The 23019-nt window shown below is 40.8% G+C and overlaps 1 protein-coding gene across 1 annotated transcript in view; it reads right to left on the reverse strand.

Annotated features, from left to right (window-relative positions):
* Positions 1-23019, reverse strand: part of ITGA11 (integrin subunit alpha 11) — a 53837-nt gene that overhangs the window by 21018 nt on the left and 9800 nt on the right. Inside the window, exons 3-17 of the mRNA XM_015811924.1 lie at positions 15977-16086; positions 15398-15489; positions 13963-14077; positions 12755-12882; positions 10935-11083; positions 10223-10367; positions 8517-8682; positions 7395-7465; positions 6246-6390; positions 4816-4964; positions 3452-3592; positions 2461-2664; positions 1936-2066; positions 1030-1196; positions 315-457 (exon numbers count right to left, since the gene is read on the reverse strand). Coding sequence (XP_015667410.1) covers positions 315-457; positions 1030-1196; positions 1936-2066; positions 2461-2664; positions 3452-3592; positions 4816-4964; positions 6246-6390; positions 7395-7465; positions 8517-8682; positions 10223-10367; positions 10935-11083; positions 12755-12882; positions 13963-14077; positions 15398-15489; positions 15977-16086 — 2056 coding nt within the window. The remainder of the gene's footprint in view (positions 1-314; positions 458-1029; positions 1197-1935; positions 2067-2460; positions 2665-3451; positions 3593-4815; positions 4965-6245; positions 6391-7394; positions 7466-8516; positions 8683-10222; positions 10368-10934; positions 11084-12754; positions 12883-13962; positions 14078-15397; positions 15490-15976; positions 16087-23019) is intronic.

The raw sequence follows: 23019 nt of genomic DNA on the forward strand, positions 1-23019 counted from the left end.
TTAGAGAGGGTTGTGAAGCACTGTGAAGCGGTATATAAGTCTAAGTGCTATTGCTATTGCTGTTTTGTGAAAAAACTTGCAGGAAATGTTTCAAACAGCTGGATAGAAAACAGGAGCATCCCCTAGGGAGTCAAAATAGGCACACCTGTACAAAAGGGACAGAGCTTCAGTTGTGCTGCCATGTCTACCACCTTGCAAAACCTACTCCTCCGACACCTCCTGCCCGCAGACATCCCTGAGAAATGACAACCTTTTCTACTGTTTTGAGACAAAAACAAAATTTGAGTGCAATTACCCAACAAGAAAATCCCTACCAAGACATGAAAATCCATCTTGTCACAATGTTCCTGCCCAGCAAGCAGGGTGGCTGTCTTGTGGGCAAGTCGATCTCCATTTTCATCCAGGTGGGCTCGTGGGATATATCGTCGTTCATCAATGGTGAGGTTGTAATCCAATGCTGAAATGAAGGAAGATTGAGGCTAAATAATTTATTCCCCAGTGTGGAATAAAATGTAAAACCAACTTGTTCAAATCTCATATTAATAAAGGAGAACATTTGTAGTTCAGAGTTGAAATGAGGGGTCCTTGGTGCTCTCTGAGCTTGCTTGTTTTCTAGCAGATGTTTCATGACCTGACTAGGTAACATCATCAGTGAAAACTTAATTGACTCCTTCTGCAGCCCCATTCCTCTACTGTTAAATGTGCTTCCCCAAAACTGCCACAACTGTCTTATAAATTTACTTCTTAAATAGGAAACTTAATTTTATAAATAAGCAAGTGATGATTAAATGGCAGTGATGGGAAGAAGCTAAGAGGGGCTTCCTTGTAATCACTGGATTCTGGAGACAATTTCAGGCTTTTCTCCCCTTAAATGCTTCTCCCTGCATTGCAGAGTTTCATCTCCCTGTTCCCTGCTCTGAGCATCTGGGACAGGATTGTGTCCTGAATAAAAGCCCCTTCCCTGAGGGAGCAATACGGCCACCCAATGGGGAGAACCACCCTCAGGGGAGGGCAGCCCCTGCCACTTACCTACATGAGCTGTCTGAAAATGAGCTGAGAGAAAAACGGCAGTCAGGCAAACAAAGGTTGACAGACAAGTGGCCTCTTTTCCATTCCGAACACAGTCCTTGGTGAAGATGTTGATTTTGGAAGGCTCAAACTGGAGGGTGGCATTGATTTGGACCACACTGCGGGACCTTATAGGGAAGAAGCAAGAGGCTTTAAATGACAAGAAGGCATTTTATTAATCTTTTGGGACATTTACCACTGGCATATCCATTTAGTTTAATTAGTGGAAATGCCAGCTTCCTATGTGGAATGGAATTGGCCCAATAAAACAAAATTTGGTTGCTTGTAAAAGATTGAATTATTTTAAAGAAGTTGTCAAACAAGGTGGAAAAATTTACATTTGGAGTTTAATATGGATATTGACTTGAAAAAACTTAAAGTTGAAACTTTGTCAGTGAACAGATTACTTTTAATTTACCTTTAAGTTAAACCCAATTTAATAAATAGATCTGATTAAACCTCATACTGTAGGTCGACCTTTACATCTGACCAATACATAATATATATTATTATTAATAATAATACCTCCAAATCATGACATTGGCTTTATTCTTATTCTTTGCCTCTGCAGTTTGAATATAAAGTGATTATGGAATTATAGAAATTAATTATTATTGTTTTTAAATATATGAACCCAGACAACACACTGTTTACTAAGCACTAAAGACTGTTATTGTAAAAAAAATCAATAAAATATATTTTTTAAAAAATAAAACATCAGTGCTTGGGCTCATACTCCCTAGGCTCCTAATAATGGACACCTACTAACTTGGGGTATTGGTAAGGTTCTGCTCCCTTCCTCCTTTCCCGCCAACTTCACTCTGAACGAAAGATATCTCAACCAGTCTTAAATTTGATATGACCAACCATAATAGGACAGCACTTCCACGGGAGCCCACAGCAAGATCCACCAGCTTGTCTTCATTCATATCCAGGCTTCCATGGATGCTGCTCCCAAAATACATAAAGCCAGGAGAAAGATCAGCAGCTGCAATTCTCTGGAAGACCAAGGAAAAAAATTAGTTTTCTTTAAACATAACTGTGCAAAAGCAATTATATATTTTAACAAGCAAGTGTACTCAAATTACATCTCTGTGTTTACATGTGTACAAGGCCCACTGCTTGACTTCAGTTCCCAGAGTCCCTAGACGAGTGAGAGAAGATTGTCCTTGAAAAACTAGTTGGGTGGGGCCATGACAAAAAGCAAGTTTGCATCAATTTAAGTTACTCTCCCTGTGTTTAACAATTCTTTCTTCTGTTACATTCCACAGTTCTAATCTGGTAAATTATAATGGGGTGGAACCAGTGGTGGGATTCAAGTCCAAAAGCCAATGTAGGCCCCAACCATCACCCCTTCTCTGTCTTTTCTTATAGCCTAAAGAGAATCTGTACCTGCTTATATCTCCGGATCAGATTTTCCCGATACCCATGGAAGATGTACAGAGCTCCCTGATGCTCATCCTCCAGAGGTGCTCCCACAACTACATCGCTGTAGGAATCCTGGTTCAAGTCAGCTACAGTGGCAATGCAGGACCCGAACCTGGAATTCTGATAGCCAGGCAAGTCCTTCAAGGCTCCATTGGGAACAAACTGGTTCTTCAAGAAGAGAAAAGATGAAAAAGCACATTTGTGTATCAGCACGGAATGAACCATGAATATAATGTCAGAAAAATTGTTGCTCCTCAAAAAAGAGATGGAGAAAAGTAGTCCTTGGCTTACAACAGTTACAGTAGTTTAGTGACTGTTCAAAGTTACAACGTCACTGAAAAATGTGACTTATGACCGTTTTTCACAGTTACAACCTTTGCAGCATCCCAATGATCATTTGATCAAAATTCAGACGCTTGGCAACTGGTTCATATTTATGACGATTGCAGCATCCTGAGATCACAGGATCCCCTTTTGCGACCTTCTGACAAGCAAAGTCAATGGGGAAGCCAGATTCACTTAACAACCGAGCTATTAACTTATCAGCTGCAGTGATTCACTTAACAACCAAGGTGAGAAAGGTCTAAATTTCTAAAATGAGGCAAAACACACTCAACAATTGTCTCACTTAACAACAGAAATGTGGGGCTCAGTTGTCGTTGTAGGGTCGAGGACTACCTGTAACACACTTCTTGCTAGGTGTCTTGTTCTTCCTTATATCTGTGTTCATTGCTCTAAATATTTTCCCCCAATTCTTCTTTATCAATCTCAATGCCTTCAGAAAGGTAGAACTCAGAATCCCATATTTTGGTCGAATATTCTAATCACCAGAAACTAACTGCTTCTACTTGGTCAATAGTATGATCAGCTGTCATGTGACAAAGGTAGCAAATGTAAAAGGGCTTTTCCTGTCCTGAGGAAAATGCTCATTTGTGGACACAAGGCCAAGAATTACCTCTTTTAAGCTGTAGATGTAGACCTTTCCCCTCTCTCGCCCTTCACTGAAATACATGGGAGCCCCGACCAACAGAATGTCTGTGATTCCGTTCCCATCAACATCTATTGAACTGATTTCACTTCCAAAGTAGGCACCGATCTGAAAAGGATACAAAAAATACACACAGAATGAAGACTACAGAGCTGTGTGTTTCTGTATTTTTATATGCTTCCGAGAAATTAATGGCATCCGTAATGATACTACTGGAATGAGAGGCATTTCTCAGAGGAAACCATCCATCATCTCCTTGTCTAGACATTGCTTCTGGAACAGACTTCAGAGAGAGAGAGAAAACAACACTTTGATCCTGGGCGATTAAGGATCGTATTAACTGCTATTCTCAGTTGCTTTCTGTTGATTGATTCTCTTACTGAAAGTCCACGGCAAAAAACGATTAACATAGTTTGAAAGAATTCTAGCCTATTTACATCGAGTAAATAGTATCCTGTGGATTCTTGATGAATGCCAAGATTTGCATTCTTTTATAGACAGAAATGCTTCTGTATAATAGGCGATTCAGCATTGCTTATTCATTCCATTTGGCCACTTCAGTCATTCTTGAAGTACAAAAATGCAAAATCAACTTCTTAAAGGAAACAGTTCTTATAATTTATAACCTGTCTAGGCATTTCTTCAGGAAATTATATCAGACCCAGAGACAAATGGCTTTTAAAGGATAAAGTGAAAAACTGAAGGGTGGATCCTGAATCCTGAGTGGTGTTTTATTTTGGAATTGCTGTGGGGAGAACACCAACATAAAGACAATAATTTTACTGTTATTATTATATGGTTATTGTTATCAATTAAGCAAACCAAGCATGTGCTTAGGAGGCCCAGGGTAGGGGGCAACACAGAGATTTTTTTCCTCTAGCTATAGGTAATCCTCGACTTACAACAGTTCATTTAGTCACAGGTGGTAAAATGGGGCAAAGTTCACTTAAAAAAGATTTCGCTTAGCAACATAAATTCTTGTGGTCATAAGTCGAGGACTACCTGTATTATGCCCTTAACTCTTTAACTGCCACACTCTTTAATCTGATAAATTGTTCTTATCTGCTACTTTCAACTTTAATCTGTATTGGAGTAAAGAAACCATTTTCTTTGATAGAGTGAATGACTAAAGTTTAAACGCTTGGCTTGAAGCTTTCATCAGATATCATATTTATTCCTCCTTATGGCATGAGAGTTTTGCTTCGGTCAAAGGACGCCACTGCTGGGCTCTGCTTAGGCATCAGTTGGCTTTAATCCAGCCTTGTGCCACTAGCTTCCTCTTTGCCAGCCACACAAGTTCCTAAAGTAATGCCCAGAAATATATCCTTTACCTGCTCTCCGGTCAGTGACTGGTGGATGGTGAGGCTTCGATTTGTGTGCATTGTGAAAACAATCACTTTTCCAGTATGGTTGAATCGAGGGGCTCCTGCTACATAAATCCTGCTGAGTCTGGTGGACACCACCGAGGTGACGGTGTAGCCTACAGCACACACACACACAAGAGATCATGCGGAGGAAATCCCTTACAGTGACATATTTCTAAGGCCAGAACTGATCATCATCACTGTCATAATCACATTTGGAGTCCTTTTCTACAATATTGTACAGTCCTTCTTACTTTCTGCCAACCTGCAAAACAGTTTCAATCCAGGATGGCCTTAGTTTAGAGTTGTTTTATTGGGGCTTGATTTTTTACCCCCTGCCCTGTGAATATGCTGCTATCATACGTTTAGAGACTTGTGGAAGTTTACACTTAAAACAAATAATTATCAAAAATACGATTACCAACAAAATGGTATGCAATGACTTCATTAATAATGCAAATGTAACTTCTCTGCCTCCTTCTTCATCCCAATGATCCCTCTAGGCCTTTTTGACCATCCATGTAACCATCTTCCTAAAAGTTGGAAGCAAGGTGCCATCTGGATCTCCAGAGGGAAATTATTCCAGATGGTTGGCACCACAACTGAAAAATGGGAGTGGGGTGTGTGGGGGGTGTTGGCTCTTTTGCGACTATCATGGGGGAGGCAACCCCAGCATTCCTAGCCTAGCAGAATGGGAAGAAGCACTTTATAGCTGACCTGCAGGTACCTGGGCACCAAGATGGTCTGGCTATTTACGCTAAAAGCAGCCCCTTGAGATGCATTCAGAAGTCTGATGACTGATGCACAGCCTGCAGCACCATTGCTGTACATATCTACAGTGGCTCTCAGTTGCGAACTGCAACTTCTGGGTAATCTTCAAAGCCGGCCACAGAGAGAGAGCAGTCATTGCAGCCATCTATGCAAGAGGAACAAGGGTCTTGTCACTTTTGCCAGGGCCCGCTTCTCTAGGGGCACTGGCCCAAGTTAAGGAAAAATCCTCCTGGCCACAGTCGCCCTGCAGCCCATCTAGCTATAGCCGTGACTCCAGGCTGACCCCCAGCTCAGAGAGCTGGTCCTTCAAGGAGACCCCTGCCCCATCTAAAGTTCCTCCCAGTGGAGCTGGAGTTCCAGGAAGCTTCTGGACCAACAACTCCTCTGTTTTCATGCCATTCAGCTTGCTGACTTTTTCAATAATATTTTAAATAAATACAATATGAAGTATCATTTAATTGTTTGGGGGGGGCTGTTATAATTTGGGAACTGAATGCAGAAAGGTGGAATATAAATTCCAGTATTCCATGTCTGAACTGCATCTTTGGTTAAGCTTTACTAGTGCTGATCCAGAAGCTTGCATAATCTACATGAGACACTGGTGGCATTCCAGACATTGTTCTTACCAAGATAGGCCCCATGATTTTTCAGTTCATCTGGAAACTCTTGAAGGTAGGATTCTCGGTGAGGAACAACTTTGCCACTGCTGGTCTCCTTGAGGACGGCACCATTCCAGTCATAGGCCCCCACGGCTCCAAGCAGAATCCCATCCTATTCATGGAATTTAAAAAAGCTGAGGGGTAATGACAGTAGCAGGTCGAAGGTGTGGCACTTCTGGATGTAACTCTGCCAGTGTTCCAGATTGTTGGCCACCCAGCTGCTTAATTTGATCAAATAAAGTGCTACTTGATCAAGAAGTCTCCGCTTGGGTTATCTGATTAGATTGATATGATATCTCAAGTTCACGTAAGAAACTGGGACCTTACATCACAATATAATTACATCAGCGTAAGACTTAACTTTGCATTCACACAACTTGCTAAGGTTGATTAATTTCAATTTATCTGATGTAGATTACCCTGTTGTACAAACCCAGAATTGTTTTTAGGTATATCTCTATTAAATGAGTGGTTTAATATCCCACTCCCCCAGTTGCTAAGTGAATTATGTTATGCAAACACAGCCTTTGCCTTAGTTAAATTCATTTCATTTCTTCTATTTCTGCCAGTGGGACTGAAGGAGGCTTAGAACCACCAATATTACCACTAGATGCTCATGGTGTAAATGGAAGTGACAATTCCTCAACTTTAATAAAAAAAAAAAATTAATTAATCAAACAATTGCGTAAGGGCTGACCTTAAGTAGAATTTGAATGCTGTGCTAGGCTTTCTACCAGGAACAAATCTAGCCCAGAAGTGTTAAATAATGTTTTGCTCTTAATTATTGTCAACATATGTGCAAGAAATAAATGAACTACTTAGGTTTTGTTTTCCATGAGGAGCACAGTAAAAATATAGTTTAGATTTTCTGCCAATTTACTTGGAGGCTTTTTGAAAATTGCATTAAGAAGCAGCTGTCTGAAACCGCAGAACAGTTTAATTTTTGAACTTCCAGTTTATCATAAATAGAAGTTCAAGTATCTTCTACCTGATACAGGCTTTTGGTGGATCCATATATTACAAACCATTACATTTTAGGCTCATTTATATCTATTGCATGCCAAAGTCACATGAATCATAAGATAAAATGAAAAAAAAAGTCCATTATTCACTTACTTCCACAATATGGGATGAAAATCCAGTCTGGGACATTTCCAGGCCAAAGGATATTTCATTTTTGTTGGTGCCTACAACACAAAAAAGGAATATTTAAAAAACAGTGAAAGAAAGAAAAATATATTTACTACCTGCCATGACAAAATTTGATTCAAACATTACAAAGGCCAGTAGGAAGATTTGTGATTATGGGCCCAGAAAATAAAAGAGAAATTTATGTCCATCTGTTTAAAAGTCTAAAGCTGAATGTTGGAATCAATGTGCATATAAATTTCTCAGTTCAGGCTTAAAAATGCAGCATTGCTATGAAATTAGCTCTTCTGTGACCTCATCATTCATTCCAGTGATAAATTAATGTCCACAGCAGAAATGATGAGGAGGTAAACACAATACGAAACTTGACTGCAGATTGGAATTCATGGCAATTTTTGACTTAGCATCCACATTTAGAAATGAACCACAGATATCAGTATCTTACTTACGGTAGAAACCTGCTGTTTAAGGAATCTCCTAACCAGTGTTTCTCAACCTGGGTAGCTTTAAGATGTGTGGACTTCAATTCCTAGAATTCCCCAGCCAGCCATCTTAAAGCTGCCCAGGTTGAGAAACTCTGTCCTGATTATTTAGAACAGCGGCCCTCAGCTTTTGGGGCACCAGGGAGGTTTATCCACGGACCAGAGGGAGCGTGGTTTTGTGTGCTGCCTGCATCCTGGGGATGGGGCTTTGCTTGTTTGTGCGGCCCAGTTTGTGGCATGCTGCGAACCGGTGCCAGTCCACAGACTGGGGGTTGGGGACCCCTCATTTAGAGTTCTCTTGAGAGTGACTGTCATAATTAACTCTGCCACTCTAAGCACTGTCTTTCAAATGTGCTGAAATAGGGTTAAACTGTAACCGAAAAAATATTTTTGTGCTTTGCACATGATTAAGGTCTATTCGCCTGCTCAAAATTCAGGAAATTCAAAAAATACTGCTTAAATATAACTTTAGTTAGATAATCCCGGGGCCGAAGATTCTCCTTCTGACATCCATGAAAGTCACATCCGACTGATACCTGCAGGCCCTCATGTAGCCAGGAAACAGGAGTTAGGTTTTTCCTCTTTTTATCTCTCAGAAGCTGCTCACCTTCTAAGCTGAAAATCCTCTCTCCAAGAGCATCCACAATATCTTTAAGGGCAGCCTCATCACTGACATTAAAGAAATGTTTTTCGTCTGGGTCACTCGCTATATATTTGATTTCTTTCAAAAAGGTTGCAGGGTTGATCCCTCTTCTGTTGTAATAACCAAGGACCTGGAGTGGCAAGCAAAATACATCTCAGCCTTATTCCACAGAATTACACTCATGGTATAAGTATTTACAAGAGAGCCAGTTTGGTGTAGAGGTTAGGGTACTTGGCTAGAAACCAGGAAACTGGGAGGTTTAGTCTTGCCTTAGGCATAAAGCCGGCTATGTGACCTTGGGCCACTCACTCCCTCTCAACTGATGGCAAATTACTTTTGAAATCCTGCCAAGAAAACTGCTGGGACATGTCCAGACAGTCGCCAGAAGTTACCTCTGGCTCAAAGGCAAATAATAAAATAAAATTACAAGGTTAGTTTTCAAATACTCAGGTAGAGGAAAATTTCACCCTTTTCTTTAAAAAAAAAGGTTATTTTCTATAGTCCTTCATTTCAGTTTTCCCAGCTCTATTACATCCTTCTCAAATGTGATTGGAACTGTTGAATGTTCCAGACATAGTAACAGCATAACAGACTTGGAAAGCATCTTGGGGGTCTTCTAGTCCAACCCCTGCTCAAGCAGGAGACCCTATCATTCCAGACAAGTGGCTGTTCAACCTCTTCTTAAAATCCTCGAGTGATGGAGCACCCACAACTTCTGGAGGCAAACCATCCCACTGATTAATTGTTCTAACTGACAGGAAATTTATCCTTAATTTGGATAGATGGTTGGATTTCTGTTTGAAAAGCTTCCATCTGTTACTTCTTGTCCTGCCCTCAGGTGCTTTGGGGAACCGGTTGACACCCACTAAATATTGGAAGACTGCTATCATGTCACCCCTAGTCCTTCTCTTTGCTAGACCAGACATAACCAGTTCCTGCAACTGTTCTTCAGGTGTTTTAGCCTCCACCCTCCAATCATCTTTGTTGCTCTTTTCTGCACTCTTTCTAGGGTCTCAGCATTTTTTTTTATATCATGGTGACCAAAACTGGATGCAATATTCCAAGTGTGGTATTACCAGTGCAGATTAAAGCAATATTAACACTTCACATGATCTTGATTCAATCCCTAGATTCCTAGGACTGCACTGACTTTTTTGTCAACTCGTTTATACTTAAGTGGTTGTTTACTAGGACTTCAAGATCCCTCTCACAGTTACTGCTATACCTGTGCATTTGGTTTTTCTTGCCTAAGTGTAAATCCTTTCTAGGGGAAGTGAAATATTTTTTTTTGTGCTTCACATGGAATCTTCAGATTCTGCCTGACTTTTCTGCATACATATTCTCTCAATAAAAGTTCTTTTGATTAACCTCAATGGAGTCAAGAGTTTCCTGAGGGACCAGCTGGGGCAGGTTCTTACAATTGCCACCTTCACTTTGCTGTCCTTTATGGCCCTAAAATTTTCCTCTTGTCCTGCCCTCTGATGCTTTGGCTAAAATGGACCGGAACCTGATCCGCTTAAGTCATGCGGGTTATCCACCAAAAATGGCAATCTATTTTAAAATTGAAGCCTTCAATTTTTTCCTAGCATGTGAACTCTGAATTCACAGCCATTTCAGTACAATTCTGAAGATTCCAGGCAGAAAGTGTGCAGCACCCATAAATGACTTACTGCAACGGCGTATCTGGTGACATTGTCTTTCTCGCTGCCTTCAATTGCCTTCTCAAGATCTGGGCTGTCGTGAGACTCTCCATCAGTGATAACAATCATAACCTTCTTTGCACCCTTCCGCCCTCCTTTCTGAAATGCTTCTGAGCTGAAATTCAAGAAGTGCAGAGAAGATAGTGAAAGATGTGGCATTTTGCAAATTAAATATATTGTTCTTTATTGGATACAACTGCTTGTAACTGGAATGCTCCATAATTCCTAGAGAAAGAGTATGTTTTCATTTGCACAATATGTTAAGTAGGGAAAGAAAGAAATTCACATACATAAACTCAGAGATACTCTCTTTTTAAAATTGCTTTGTTGCATAAGCATTCTGGGTTGTGTATTCTTTAATCTTATTCTAATCACTGCCTTGCCTCAGTATTTCTCAGGAGCAAAATAGGGTCAGTGTCCTCTAAATTATAGTGCATATTAGTATCCTCTATAACGTTTAATTTGCTTTGTAGCTAAGAGTTACCTCACTGTGTTGGGCATTAGGATTTTGGAGCTAATATGCATGGTTGTTTTTGCTGTCTGCTTATGATGTGTTGAATCAAAATGGGTCCATGATCTACCAGACCTGGGTTAAACTGTTAAGCTCCATCATTGCCCAATTCCATGCCTGCCTAAGAACACCTCCCTTTTCATCTGAAGAGAATCTGGAAGGTAGGCTTACCGAGCAAACTCTATTCCAAAGGCTGTTCGGGTTTCAGTACCGCCTCTCTGCTCGATGTGTTTGGCAGCTTCTACCACATCCTTTACAGATCTATAATCATTCAGGTGAAATTCATGGACAGCATCCTCTCCATATTGGACAACTCCAACCTTGTGAAAACATTATAAAGTACTGGGGTGAAAATCTTCTTTCACGAATGAGCCTATAGACTATATTACAAGCATATCCTAATTATGAACACCTTTCTTGTCTGTTTTGTCTGTCTTGTATTACTTTAAATCAAGACATTGCAACTCCATTCAGGCCAAGTGTCCTTTGAGTGATATGCTTAGAGGTATGTACTCTGAAAGAGAAAGAGCCAGAATAGAGGATAGAGAACTTCATTGGAATTAAAAGTACTTAAAAGACCTTCATTTAATTTAAAAGTAATGTAGTTTAAATACTATGGTCACATGTCATATTTTAATAATGTCCCTTTTTGTCATATTAACATTATAATTGGATGGCAATTTTTGAACAGTTCTTTTGCAGGTCATACTCAGCCTGGGATCTCAGTTGTACCATCCAGCCTAAAGGATAGCTCTCAGTTTACTATAAGGTCGTATATTTGTCTACTCAGAAAGTAGTCCCATTAAGTTCAGTGAGATGTCTTTCCATGCAAATGTGTGGATTCAGCAGCATTCAAAGATTGTGTGTGTATATGTGTGTTGTATCCCAGTCAATCTAACAAAGCAGCATTGGATCAAATTAAGTTCCATTCCCTTTGAACATTCACAAACATCTGACAAAGTTGGATATTGTGGTGGGAAGGCATAATGCTGCTATTGTCATTTTGATGTCAGCCATCATTGCTGTGGATGCCTGTGTGTAGATTACAACTTAAATGTTGCAACAATGTCCTAAATGCGCCACTAATTTGTTACAAATTACAAACCCATTTTTCTAGCTTCCCCCCCCCCCCAGCAATCATCAGATGTTTTCTGACGAGAAAACATTATTTTCATTTTGTAGTCGTGCTTTGGAGTCAATGTCCAAAATATCGTTTGGAATGCGCAACGTTCTTAAATCAGCTGTGCTTATTCCTGGGTTCATATGGCAGCCCTCTGCAAGTGCTGTGTAATGCTAGGAAAAGAGATGGCTATTTTGTTTTGTTTGTTTGTTTGTTTGTTTTGCAAACAACTCAAGGTGGCAAACGTACCCAACTCACTTTCTTCCTCCTATTTTCCCCACAAATGGGATGAGTTGGGCTGAAAGAGAATGACTAGCCCAAAGTCAACAGCTGGCTTTCACGGTAAGAACTCTCAATCTCCCACTTTCTAGCCTGGTGTCTTAACCACTAGATCAGAGTATCAAACTGCCGGCCTGTAGGCCGGATGCATCATGCGGAAGCCGCGCCCAGCCCATTGCCAGCAATGGAAAAAAAGTTCACCTCACGTGTTGACACCCCTGCACTAGATCAACTTTAAGTAGTTGCAGATAGGTGCTAATGACTGTGTGCTTCAAAGCACCTTTTGCCTTCAAATCCAAACACAGCCCAGTCTGCTATTTATGACTTAGCATTCCAGCAAAGTGAATCAAGCTTATAATGTCCAGCCAACACTGGCAATCTCTGCTCCAAAATATGACCACAAGTCAAAACCCCAGTCCTCAGTGAGCCTGCGAGTTCCGAGAGACGGCTAATTATGCTTTTAAAAATAAATAGTGCAGATTTATTCTTGAAGCAAAGGGACAAGGGAGACATACATCAGCCAAAAAAAAGCTATGTCATGAAGGGCAGGATGCGCTGATAAGAGCAAAGTCACCCACACATGTTTTGTCACCTGTATTTGTCCCGGTCCAATGTAAAATTTCTTCAAGATTCTTATCAGGAAATTTTGAACTTCTGCCCAGGGGTAGATGCTGTTAGATCCATCCAGGACTATAATTATATCCATGTATGTCTGGCATCCTGCAACCAGATGGACAAAGATCATTAAGGGATCTTGGCTACCAAAAAAGAAGTGGAATAGGCTGCCAATTCCTTTCCCCTTGGCACACAACAATAGTGCTTCTTTCCAGGTAAGTGTGTCCAACAGAGTTGAGCACCTTTTCCAGATCCAAGGGCCACACTATGATAATCTTTTGGTGCTGTGATGCAATGCTGCATTCTAACCACTGCACCACCAGGGCTTTAGTATTGAAAAGTAAAGCCAAACATAGCAATGAATGAAGTGCATAATAGCTAGGGGAAAAAATCTGTAGCATCCCACTTCCCTCTGTGTCCTGAGCATCTGATTATTTTGCTTAATGATTAATCCAGGCTGCCCCAAACAGTGAAAGAGAGACAGAAAACGAGCTGTTTGAGGGCACTGCTAATTTTGATCAAAAATTAACCCTTTGAAATTTTCCAACAAATGTGTGGGCCTAGAAATAAATAGGTGGAACATTTCTCTGAATTTTTCCAGGGACAGGAGAAATTCTGCAACTGTTTTCTGAGAATTCTCACTTAGAGATTAGTATAAAACTTTGACAAAAAACAGCCCCTTGAGGAACTTCTCTCCAATGCTTTTTCCTCTGATTGAGTGGAAGAGTGTGGAGCCAGGGAGCCTGCAGAGAAGATGTGGCACAAAAGGCAAGATGTTCCCATAAATCACATCACGACAGTGATTAAGTGTAAGGACATCACACATATTTTTCTCTCCTTGGATTGAGTGAGGATTTGTAAGAGAATTCTCTGCAGACATTGCCAAGCACAGTCTCTTGATCATTTGTTTTCTTCATTTTGCTTCTTCACAGGAAAGCACCGATCAAAAACATGCCTCCTTGCTGTCTGGGAGGAGGGTGTTTTTTTCTCCCCTCACTGCTGCCCAGCAGGAAGCATTTTACCTACCATCAGCACAAAATTCCCACTGGGCAGGCTTCTTTTCAAGAACAGACTTGTTTGTTTCCCCTAAGATGGTGATTCTAAACCCCCAAGCGGAGAGGAAGAGAGGGAAGGAGGAAGCGGGGGGGGGGGGAGGAGGAAAACGTAATAGGCTGGTCCTCCTACTCTGGAGAGCTGGAGCCACTGACTTGGAGTATCTGAAGTTGGAGTTCACTCTGGAGCACATGCCTGTGGTGTAATAGGAACTTCCGCACTCATGAGACCACAGAGGGCTGCAAGCCTGTGTCAGAAAGGGAGAAAACAATGACATATTAGGAGAGGTTTTCAGAGGCCATTGTTTTAGTTGCCTGGATAATTTCTGTGGAGGTTGGGGCATTTCTCCATGAGCAGATTGCTGCTTGATGTTTGTCGAGGTGAAAGGAAATCAAAGCCAGCGATATGAAACAGCGTCTCTGCCTAGGAAGGTAGTTCTGCAGGACATGGCAACTTCTAAGCATGGTGGCAGACCAAATGAGAGACGAATGAAAGTGTAGCAACCACTACAGGCACCAAACATTTATTTGGTATCCTCCTAGCTCCCCATCTGTTTGGCTGAAATTTTAAAATATTATTTTTATGTAATAACACAATGAAAGGGGAAGGTGGACACTGCCAAGTAAAGCATCAGCCTCCAGCATAACTTATTTCTGAGGATATCTTTGGCCTCCCACAGGTCCCAGGGCATTTTCATAAAATTGGGAGGGACCGCGTTCCAGGCCTTTGGAGAGGTAGGGAGCATCTGGGACAGTTGGGGACGTGATGCGATGCTACCAGAGCCCTTTGCCTTCTGGAAGTGACAGCTAATGTGAATAGACATGTCTCCAACCCCAGGTATGAGGGCTTCCATAATACGTTCTCAGTTTCTCTATTTTCTCCCCTATTCAGAATTTTACCATCCGGTGTCTTGAACATCCATATCTTTTTATACCTGAGGAGAATTACAAATAAGCCTGATCTTCCTGTCAAGGGGATAGTATAAATATCAAGGGAAATCATTTGAAGCAGAAAGTTTTAGCAATCTGTTTTTTAATCTTGAACAATCATACAGAATAATAATTTAAATCACAAGAATTAGGTATGGCTAGTCTAGTGTAAAGAAGGACTAGGAGTGACATGATAGCAGTGTTCCAGTATTTGAGGGGCTGCCACAAAGAAGAGGGGGTCAATCTATTTTCCAAAGCACCAGGAGGCAGGACAAGAAACAATGGATGGGAACTACTCAAGGAGATAACCAATCTGGAACTAAGGAGACATTTCCTAACAGTGAGAACAATTAACCAGTGGAACAGCTTGCCTCCAGAAATTGTGATGCTCCACTTGTCTGAAATGATATAGAGTCTTCTGCTTGAGCAAGGGATTGGACTAGATTAAATCTCCAAGGTCCCTTCCAAATCTTTTATTCTCTTAATTTTTGGATTTGTATGAAACCCAGAAACTGCAGTCTGAGGCAACTATCTTATTCTGCCTAATAGGAGACTGAAAAGTGGGCTCCAGGTCGGAAACCACAGAAGATAATCCAAGTAAAAAGAGCATGTGTAATTATTCACAAACAATTTCTTACCAAAAAGCTGTTGTCTTTGGGGTTGGTAGTTAGGCTGAGACCCAGGCGCATGTTATCCTTTCGTTCCGACACATTGGAAAGAGTTACTCTTCCTTGGGAAAAAAGTGTCAGAGTCAAGACAGGCTGTGGGGAACCGTCACAGCCCTTGAAGACAGAGCATGGTGTGTCCTCATCACCACTACCATCATTTTCTTTTCTCCTTGACAACTGTAACACTTTCTCCCCATTGTCCCTACATCTGGTTGACTAGGCACCGTCTGTTCCAAAAACTCTTGGGCCTACAGATTCAGTCTCAGCTAAAACACTGGGAATAGCATTTCAGAAATATGTGGTTAAACCCAGGCTCTTCAGATTGATATTTTTTTCCTTCTGGCTTACAAATTCTGCTCTTCTGTTTTTTAAAAAAGTTGGTGAGGTGAACATACTTCATTATGTTCACCTCACCAACTTTTAATCATAGATAATAGACAACATCTACCTTGAGGCGACTTCAGTTTTGCATGTAAACATAAACCTTTTAATACTTTCAGAGCAATACGCAGAGACAATAAACTCAGCCCTTCCACTCCATAGTTTTACCTAGATTGAGCTTGGAACATGTGCTGTTGGCCTTGCCGTTCACTGAACACTTGTAGACATCTCCTGTTTTCTGGGGCCCATTGATCTCATATGGAGCTCCTACCACTAGCCTGGAAAAGGAAACAAAATCTGTAAATGTCTGGCCTTTAGGGAACATTATTCAGGATAACAACTGAGAAATTCTGTCTCCACTAAAAGCTTAGAAATAGTTTGTTCTGTCCATGCAAGGAGGCTGTCCTTTGCTTCAGCGAGGTGTTTCTTGATGCAAGGTCATTATTTGTCTCCTTGGGGCACCCAAGAGCCCCCTGCAAAGTCAGAAGTATAGAAAAGTGGTGGGCTATTTCTTACCATTTGGGGGTAAGAAGCATAAAAAAGTGTTGTTTGAGCCTGAATAGTTTAAAAAGAAAAGGAAAAACATCCCTATCCCTTCCCAGAGAACTAGGGAAAGAAAACTCTCAGCTGTACCTACATGACCCTGACTTTTTTGCTTCCTTGCGCCCCCACTGTGGCCTAGGCTCCAAGGAAAACGTTACCCTCTGCGTCCAGCTACCCAAAGATTGCCCGTTCCTGTGCTAGAACAAAATAGAAAAAGCCGCAACGTGAGAACAGGCTACTACATCTTGTCCCCTTCTTGACCTGGCATCTGGACGCTGATACAGACCCTTATGTGCTGGCCAGGATCTTCTTGGCTGATTGAGGCTGCTGGTTGGGAAATATTTGCCAGCAGAGATGCAGAGGAGATGGCTTCTGGGCACTCAAGCATGTTCAATGAACAAGCCGCTCTGACTTTAGCAGCTCCCCAAAGCAGTCGGGAACCAGAAAGAAATCTAAACAAAGACTCATTCCTTTTGGAGCAAAAATATTTTTCAAATCATCCGAATCAAATGCTGGCAGGAATCAAAATTCTGATTTCATGCTGGCTGATTTTAACGGAAGAAGAATGGCAGTAGAAAGTAAACGATAACACTTGGTGCTATTTTTGAAAGTTAAATTTATTCTCTTTCCACATGACCACTAGTTTTGTCCTACCTCCCAAGCCCTCAGGAGCTGCCAGCAGTAATACCAAGAGCCCAGAAGCAGAACATGAAGGTTTGTGAATATGTGAAACCACCTACCCGGAAGGACTGCAGCTAATTCCTCTGGAGCAGCAGCTGAGCTGCTTAATTTCTGAAGTTAATTGGCTGCTTGGGTCCACATCTAAAGGCTGTCAGAAGGCCCTCACCCTGGACGAATGGCACGTGGAAGGCCCTGAAGCAATATACTGTGTAGCCTTTTAGATTAGGTCTTCTTGAGCTTCAGTGGGACTTTCTCTTTCTAATTCAGAAGGTAGCAGTGTCCGGGAAACATGTAGAGGAGGTCATCTCACTTTGGAAATGAATCTATTTCCCAGTCTGGCAAAGTCACTTCGATTCACAAACAGGGACCTTGGAGGTGGAAATACTGATTGTCTGGAAGAGCCCCATAAATGCATATATAAAGATTCCTGATACTATTCTCTGCATTTAATCAAATACTGTCGGTTTATCCGAGCTTGGGCATTTAGGAAAGAAAGATCCTTGACTCCATTTGTAGCGACAGGTATACTTTTACTCAGGGCTTTTTTTGTCATAGAACGCCCAGAACGGAGTTCCGGCACCTTTTTTGGATGGAACCTTCTAGGATAGGCAAGGCGGGTTGTATGACACGTGTGAGTTCCGGCACCTTTTTTTTTTTTTTAACAAAAAAAGCACTGCTTTTACTAAAGCCAAGTGGTTACAGCATAAGCAAAGCCAGATCTGAATATTCCCGTGATTTCCCCTTCTCCCATGCCCTCCCTCTTGGTCATTTCATTAATGTCCAATAGTATTCAAAGTAGGTGTTTTGGTACAGTCCTAAAGTTTGGCGCCTCTTTGGTGGGCATTTGCATTCCATTCTCATGCCCGTGTCCTTGGATCTTTCAACCGTTGGTTCTTCTCTCGGGATGGCACTTCTGGTTCCGGTCACCCCCCCTCCCTATCTTCCCCTGCTTCCTCCTCTCCTCCCCCCCCCCTTTTTATGGCAGGATGCCATTAAAGTGAAACTTTATATTTCACAAAACTTTATGCCCTATAAGTTTGTTAGTATTTAAAATGCCACAAGACTTTTTAAAAAAAATTAACATGGTCCCTTTTCTAGAAAATTTTTAAATATATATATATATATATACATACAACATTATTGGTTTGGTTTTGCAAAGAGTGAATCCAAATGTTTTAATAGGTCAGCTGCCATGCCTCCTAAAATGTCTTGGAACAGTAAATACCATTGAGACATCTGAAGCAAGTCATTTCAGTATTTACCATTAAAATATTTGGGAAAATATTTCTGCAGCTGCCAGGTTTCCATGCAACTCAGTGGCCACAGATCATTAACAATTTAAAATTCAACCTACCAGGGAAAAAAGAATCCCCACTCCTCCCTAAGGGGGGGAAAAAGATACTTCAGAATTTTACCACATTTGTTATCTTCACTGATATGACTTTTTGTTTCCTCTACATCTTTGAGCCTTTTCATAAATGACTCATAGATGAGGGGATGAGATCATCAGCTTTGTGGATGATACCAAACTGAGGAGAATTACGAACACTTTGGAAGACAGACTCAAGAAGGAACTTGACAGACTTGAGCATTGGGTCCTATCCAACAAGATGCAGTTCAGTGATGAGAAAAGTGAGACCCTTCACACAGGCAGGAAAAATCAAGTGGGCAGGTACAGAAGAAGCAGTACCTGGCTCAACATTAGTGCCTGTGAGGGGGATATGGGTGTCATGATGGGTCACTGCTTAAGTAAGAGGCAGTTAAGGAAAAGAAGACTCAGGGAACACACGATAGCAGTCACAGTGTTTGAGGGGCAGTCACAGAAAGAGAGGCACCAAAGAGAGGCACCAAAGAAGCAATGGGACTTGCAGCCCTATGATTATTTGACCCTGTAAGGAAGGAGCAGAAGACCCAGGGTGACTTTCAGTTGCCACTAACGGAAGAGATGTATTTGATCTCAGTTTACTAGCATCAATACTGCATTTTCTAAAAATTAGTACCGTATTTTTCCGTGTATAAGATGCTATTTTTTCCTGCAAACACCCTGTTTGTTGCTTTACCTAGGAAGGAATATGACTAGGGTGTCAGCTTCAAAAGAGGAAATTAAACCAACAGAAATAAAAGCATGCCTACATTCCATCAGCATGTGTTTTACTCTACTTTATTTGCTGGCTATTCTACACTGAATCAGCTCCCCACTGATAAAAAAAAATTAGTTGTGAAGCAGCTATAATTATTTTTTAATTGCATTTCCAAAAAAATGATTCATGTGTTTTATTATTTGGGGAAAAAGTAGCAATATCTTTGGAATGAAGGCAAGGCAGGAAAAGTAACAAAGGATCAGGCCTTTTCAATCAATGGTACACTTAATCTCCAACTGAGACTCAGCACTGCTAATAGATTCAAGATGAGTCTGGAGTAAAAGCCCAGTATTTGGAATGTGAATTATGAGTAGATCAAGAGGAACATTTAAATAGTTGGGAAAAAAGAGAAGTGTAACTCACAGCTTAAATGGATAATGATTTGATAATGACAGACATCTCCAAAGTCCATAGATGATTCAACTGAAGAGATGAATACTCTGGGTGTCTATGATTTGATAACTCTTATATTTTTCAATAGATCAGAATTAGAGGAATATCTATACCCCAATAATAGGTATCAATGTTCAGTTTTCCTCCCCCACCATACGGTAACGATTATGCATTGGCTGCTGTACTTTACTGTTTGCAATTTTGCTCCACATCCATTTCATTTGTGCAACTTAGAGCTACTAGAGCAGGGATGTCAAACTTGCAATGTCACATGACTGTCACGACGTATCGCAACTTTTTTCCCATTGCCGACAATGTGGTGGGCGTGGTTTTGGCATGACGCATCCGGCCTGTGGGCCAGCAGTTTGACACCCCTGTACTAGAGAAAAGGGGGAATACAAAAGTAATACAATATAAAAACAGTTAGAGATATGAAACAATGCAGCAAAATTTTAAAGAGATAAAAAATGTTAATTCTTTATCTAGAGGAATAGATAAAGGACTATCTAGAGGAATAGTTCTTCATGTTGAAAGGTGTTATTGATGCCATACAAATACATGTACACACACACACAAATACTAATAAAATACATAAACTGGGACAAAAAATTGACATTCTTTAGAGGGGTGTTTTAAAGAGAAAGCCAGAGTAGAGTATTATGTTTTGCTGTATTTGCAGGAAGTACATTAGGGATAGATCATCTTCATTTCATTCTCTTAAAGTTCTAAGCTTCAAAAATACAAGGAAAGTGCAGAAAATTTTAACTCTTTAGTTCCATCTTGTGTGTCATTAGGATTTTTGTCAGATCTACCTTAACTAGACATATATTAATTAGTAGTTTACTTATTTCATTCCAAATAGCCATGCACATAGTATCTAAAAACCTGTAGAAAACACTGTAAGTACAATATTACTGGCAGCCAATTCACACTCTAACTATAACCCCAACCCTATTGCCCATCTCAAGGGGTCTACAACTGGGGTCCCCATCCCCAGGGCTTCTGTATATTCCTGTTGAGTACCATCTGATTCAGTTTTATGAGCATTGCTTAGAAAGGAAGAAAGGGCACTGAACATGCAAGAGTGAAGGAACAATGGTTTGAACCAATGCATAATGACAGAGAGAAAACTGGATTTTTAAGAAGATGGTTGTATATATTACCGTAGTTAAGTGCAACTTTGTAGTATGAAAACCATGGCTTATCTATTCCATATCTATAATGCCTTGTGTTCTTCTTATAAACAGAACAAATCGGGTCCTATACTGTTGTATGTAATACTTTCTCCACTATTTCTCATACACGGAAGAATGTAAAAAAGACAGCAATTCTTCACAAAAAGCATAATTAGCTTGTGAAACTCATTGCTACATTTTATGAGGACTATTGTATTACAGTACAGTTTAAGTTTAAAAATGAGTTTTAAATTGTTTTAAATTTTACAAGTGGACGTTCTGTGCTGGCTTCTCAGTTGGCAAGGGAGTTTTCTACTGACAGAATTAAGTCTGGAAATATGTTTATTTTTTCATATGGAAATGCTTTAGGATGACTAGACCTGCCTACCCCCATCACAGTAGCTTTGTTCCAAAAAGAGTAAACTGTATGATGGTGTTAAATGCATAACTGCTTCAAGCTTCCTTGTATTTGTGCTCGGAATGTCTAGCAAAAATTGGTATTAAGCCAGCCATATTTCCCACCCCCACTAGTACATTCAATATCCAGCCAGCCAAGATAGATGGGGGTAAATGACTAACTACTTTTACAGATCAGCACTGCGCAATTATTGCTGTAAATCTTCAAAGCAGATTTGATGATGCCTCCCTTGAGGCTATTTCATCCTTTCTTTCATATTATTGTACAGTAGGACTGAGAACGTCATGTCTGCTCCTAGACGTGTTATTACCTCAAGGACATGAAGGTCGCCTGCCAACTTCTCTGGTTCACACGCTCACTGACAGTGGCAGGCATGGGGGCATGAGGCTTCTGGCTTCTGGCTGGGTCAGGCCATCCTCAGATTTCTGCTCTTCCACAAATTCAGATTGTGTTATGAATAAAGGAAACAAATGAATATGTAGAAACACTTGGCAAAAAGAGTCTTAAAAGTAATCCTTGCCAGTTTAACCTTGCATCTTCCTATGAGTTCCATCCAAAGGAGCAGCAGGATCACAAATGTCCACCATCTAACACAATAGTAAAAACCAACCATTTGGAGAGGAAGTGAGGCCAGGCAAACTGGTTCAGAACAGCCTGTTTTTTTTTGCTATGGCACCAAGATCCGTGAATGCAGTGTTCTGGCCAGAACTGGAGAATTTACAATTACAAAGTTAGATGAACAGATTATTATTATTATGGTTCATTGCAGTCAGCCAGATATTCAGACTGGATTTGGCATTTTTATTCATCTATCAAGTCTTTCCCAAGGACCTGGGATAGGCAGATGCTGATGTTTTATGGTGTTAAAAGTATCATCACAGGATGTAAGCTGTTCTAAGTAAAACTGCCTTTTGCAATTAACTGATAGTGGTTTTGTCAATGCCAGTGATGCTCAACTGAATGCACCTAAGATGCCTACTGTTTTTTTTTAATGTACTGGCCATTTTGCCTTGCCATTCTTCTTTTTGTTCTTCATTTGGTCTTTCTTCTAGTTTGGTCTTGATATTGAATTCCTGACTTTCCTCCTGCTCAATCCTCTGGACTGACTCCATCATTCAATGAGGTGAATCAGCTTCTTTGTTGGCAGACTAGAACGAGTGTCTCCTATCCAGGAGCTGAATGGAACAGCTGCCAGATGTGCTTAGGGGTGCAGCTTGAGAGATGCCCAAGCTGGCTTGGTGGTCTCTTTGCTGGATTCTAGGGGAGCACTTTAGATGAAAGATGTGCCACCCTTCACCTACAAGTATCATAACTGTCTTACAATGCAGTGCTGTGGGACCCTGCTTGGACTGATCACCAGGTGACTGGAGATGGAGTAGCAGTGAGCTGTCACTGGGAAAGGGGCAGATCTGCTTCATTCCTATGTTTTTGTGTCTTGCTCTTATTTTTGTAGGTGGATCTTCTTGAGCCATTTTGGGGAGAAAACTTAGAAAAGGACTCCAGAATGGTTTTCTTTAAATAATAGGAGACTCTAGAACCCCTCACCCAGATGCATAATGTGACAGAAGGAGAACATTATTAAATAATTGAATCTAGTGGTTTTTATCTATATTCCTCAGGAATCAGAGGCCCGTTTGTGCTATTTAACTATCCAGTGAACCCCTTCTCTGTGGGAGCACCCACCCTCTGGAACGAACTGCCCCCAGAGATCAGGGTGATCCCTGATCTCCCTTCCTTCCGCCGCGCCCTCAAGACGTGGTTGTTCCAGCTCGCGGGACTGGCCTAAGGGATTTTAAAGGGGTTTTAATTACTTTTAAATTTGACGTATTTAAATATTTCTTTTTAACCAATTTTTAATTA

Source organism: Protobothrops mucrosquamatus, unplaced genomic scaffold (genome assembly GCF_001527695.2).
Source record: "Protobothrops mucrosquamatus isolate PMUCROS unplaced genomic scaffold, P.Mucros_1.0 scaffold56, whole genome shotgun sequence".
Classification (NCBI taxonomy): Eukaryota; Metazoa; Chordata; class Lepidosauria; order Squamata; family Viperidae; genus Protobothrops; species Protobothrops mucrosquamatus.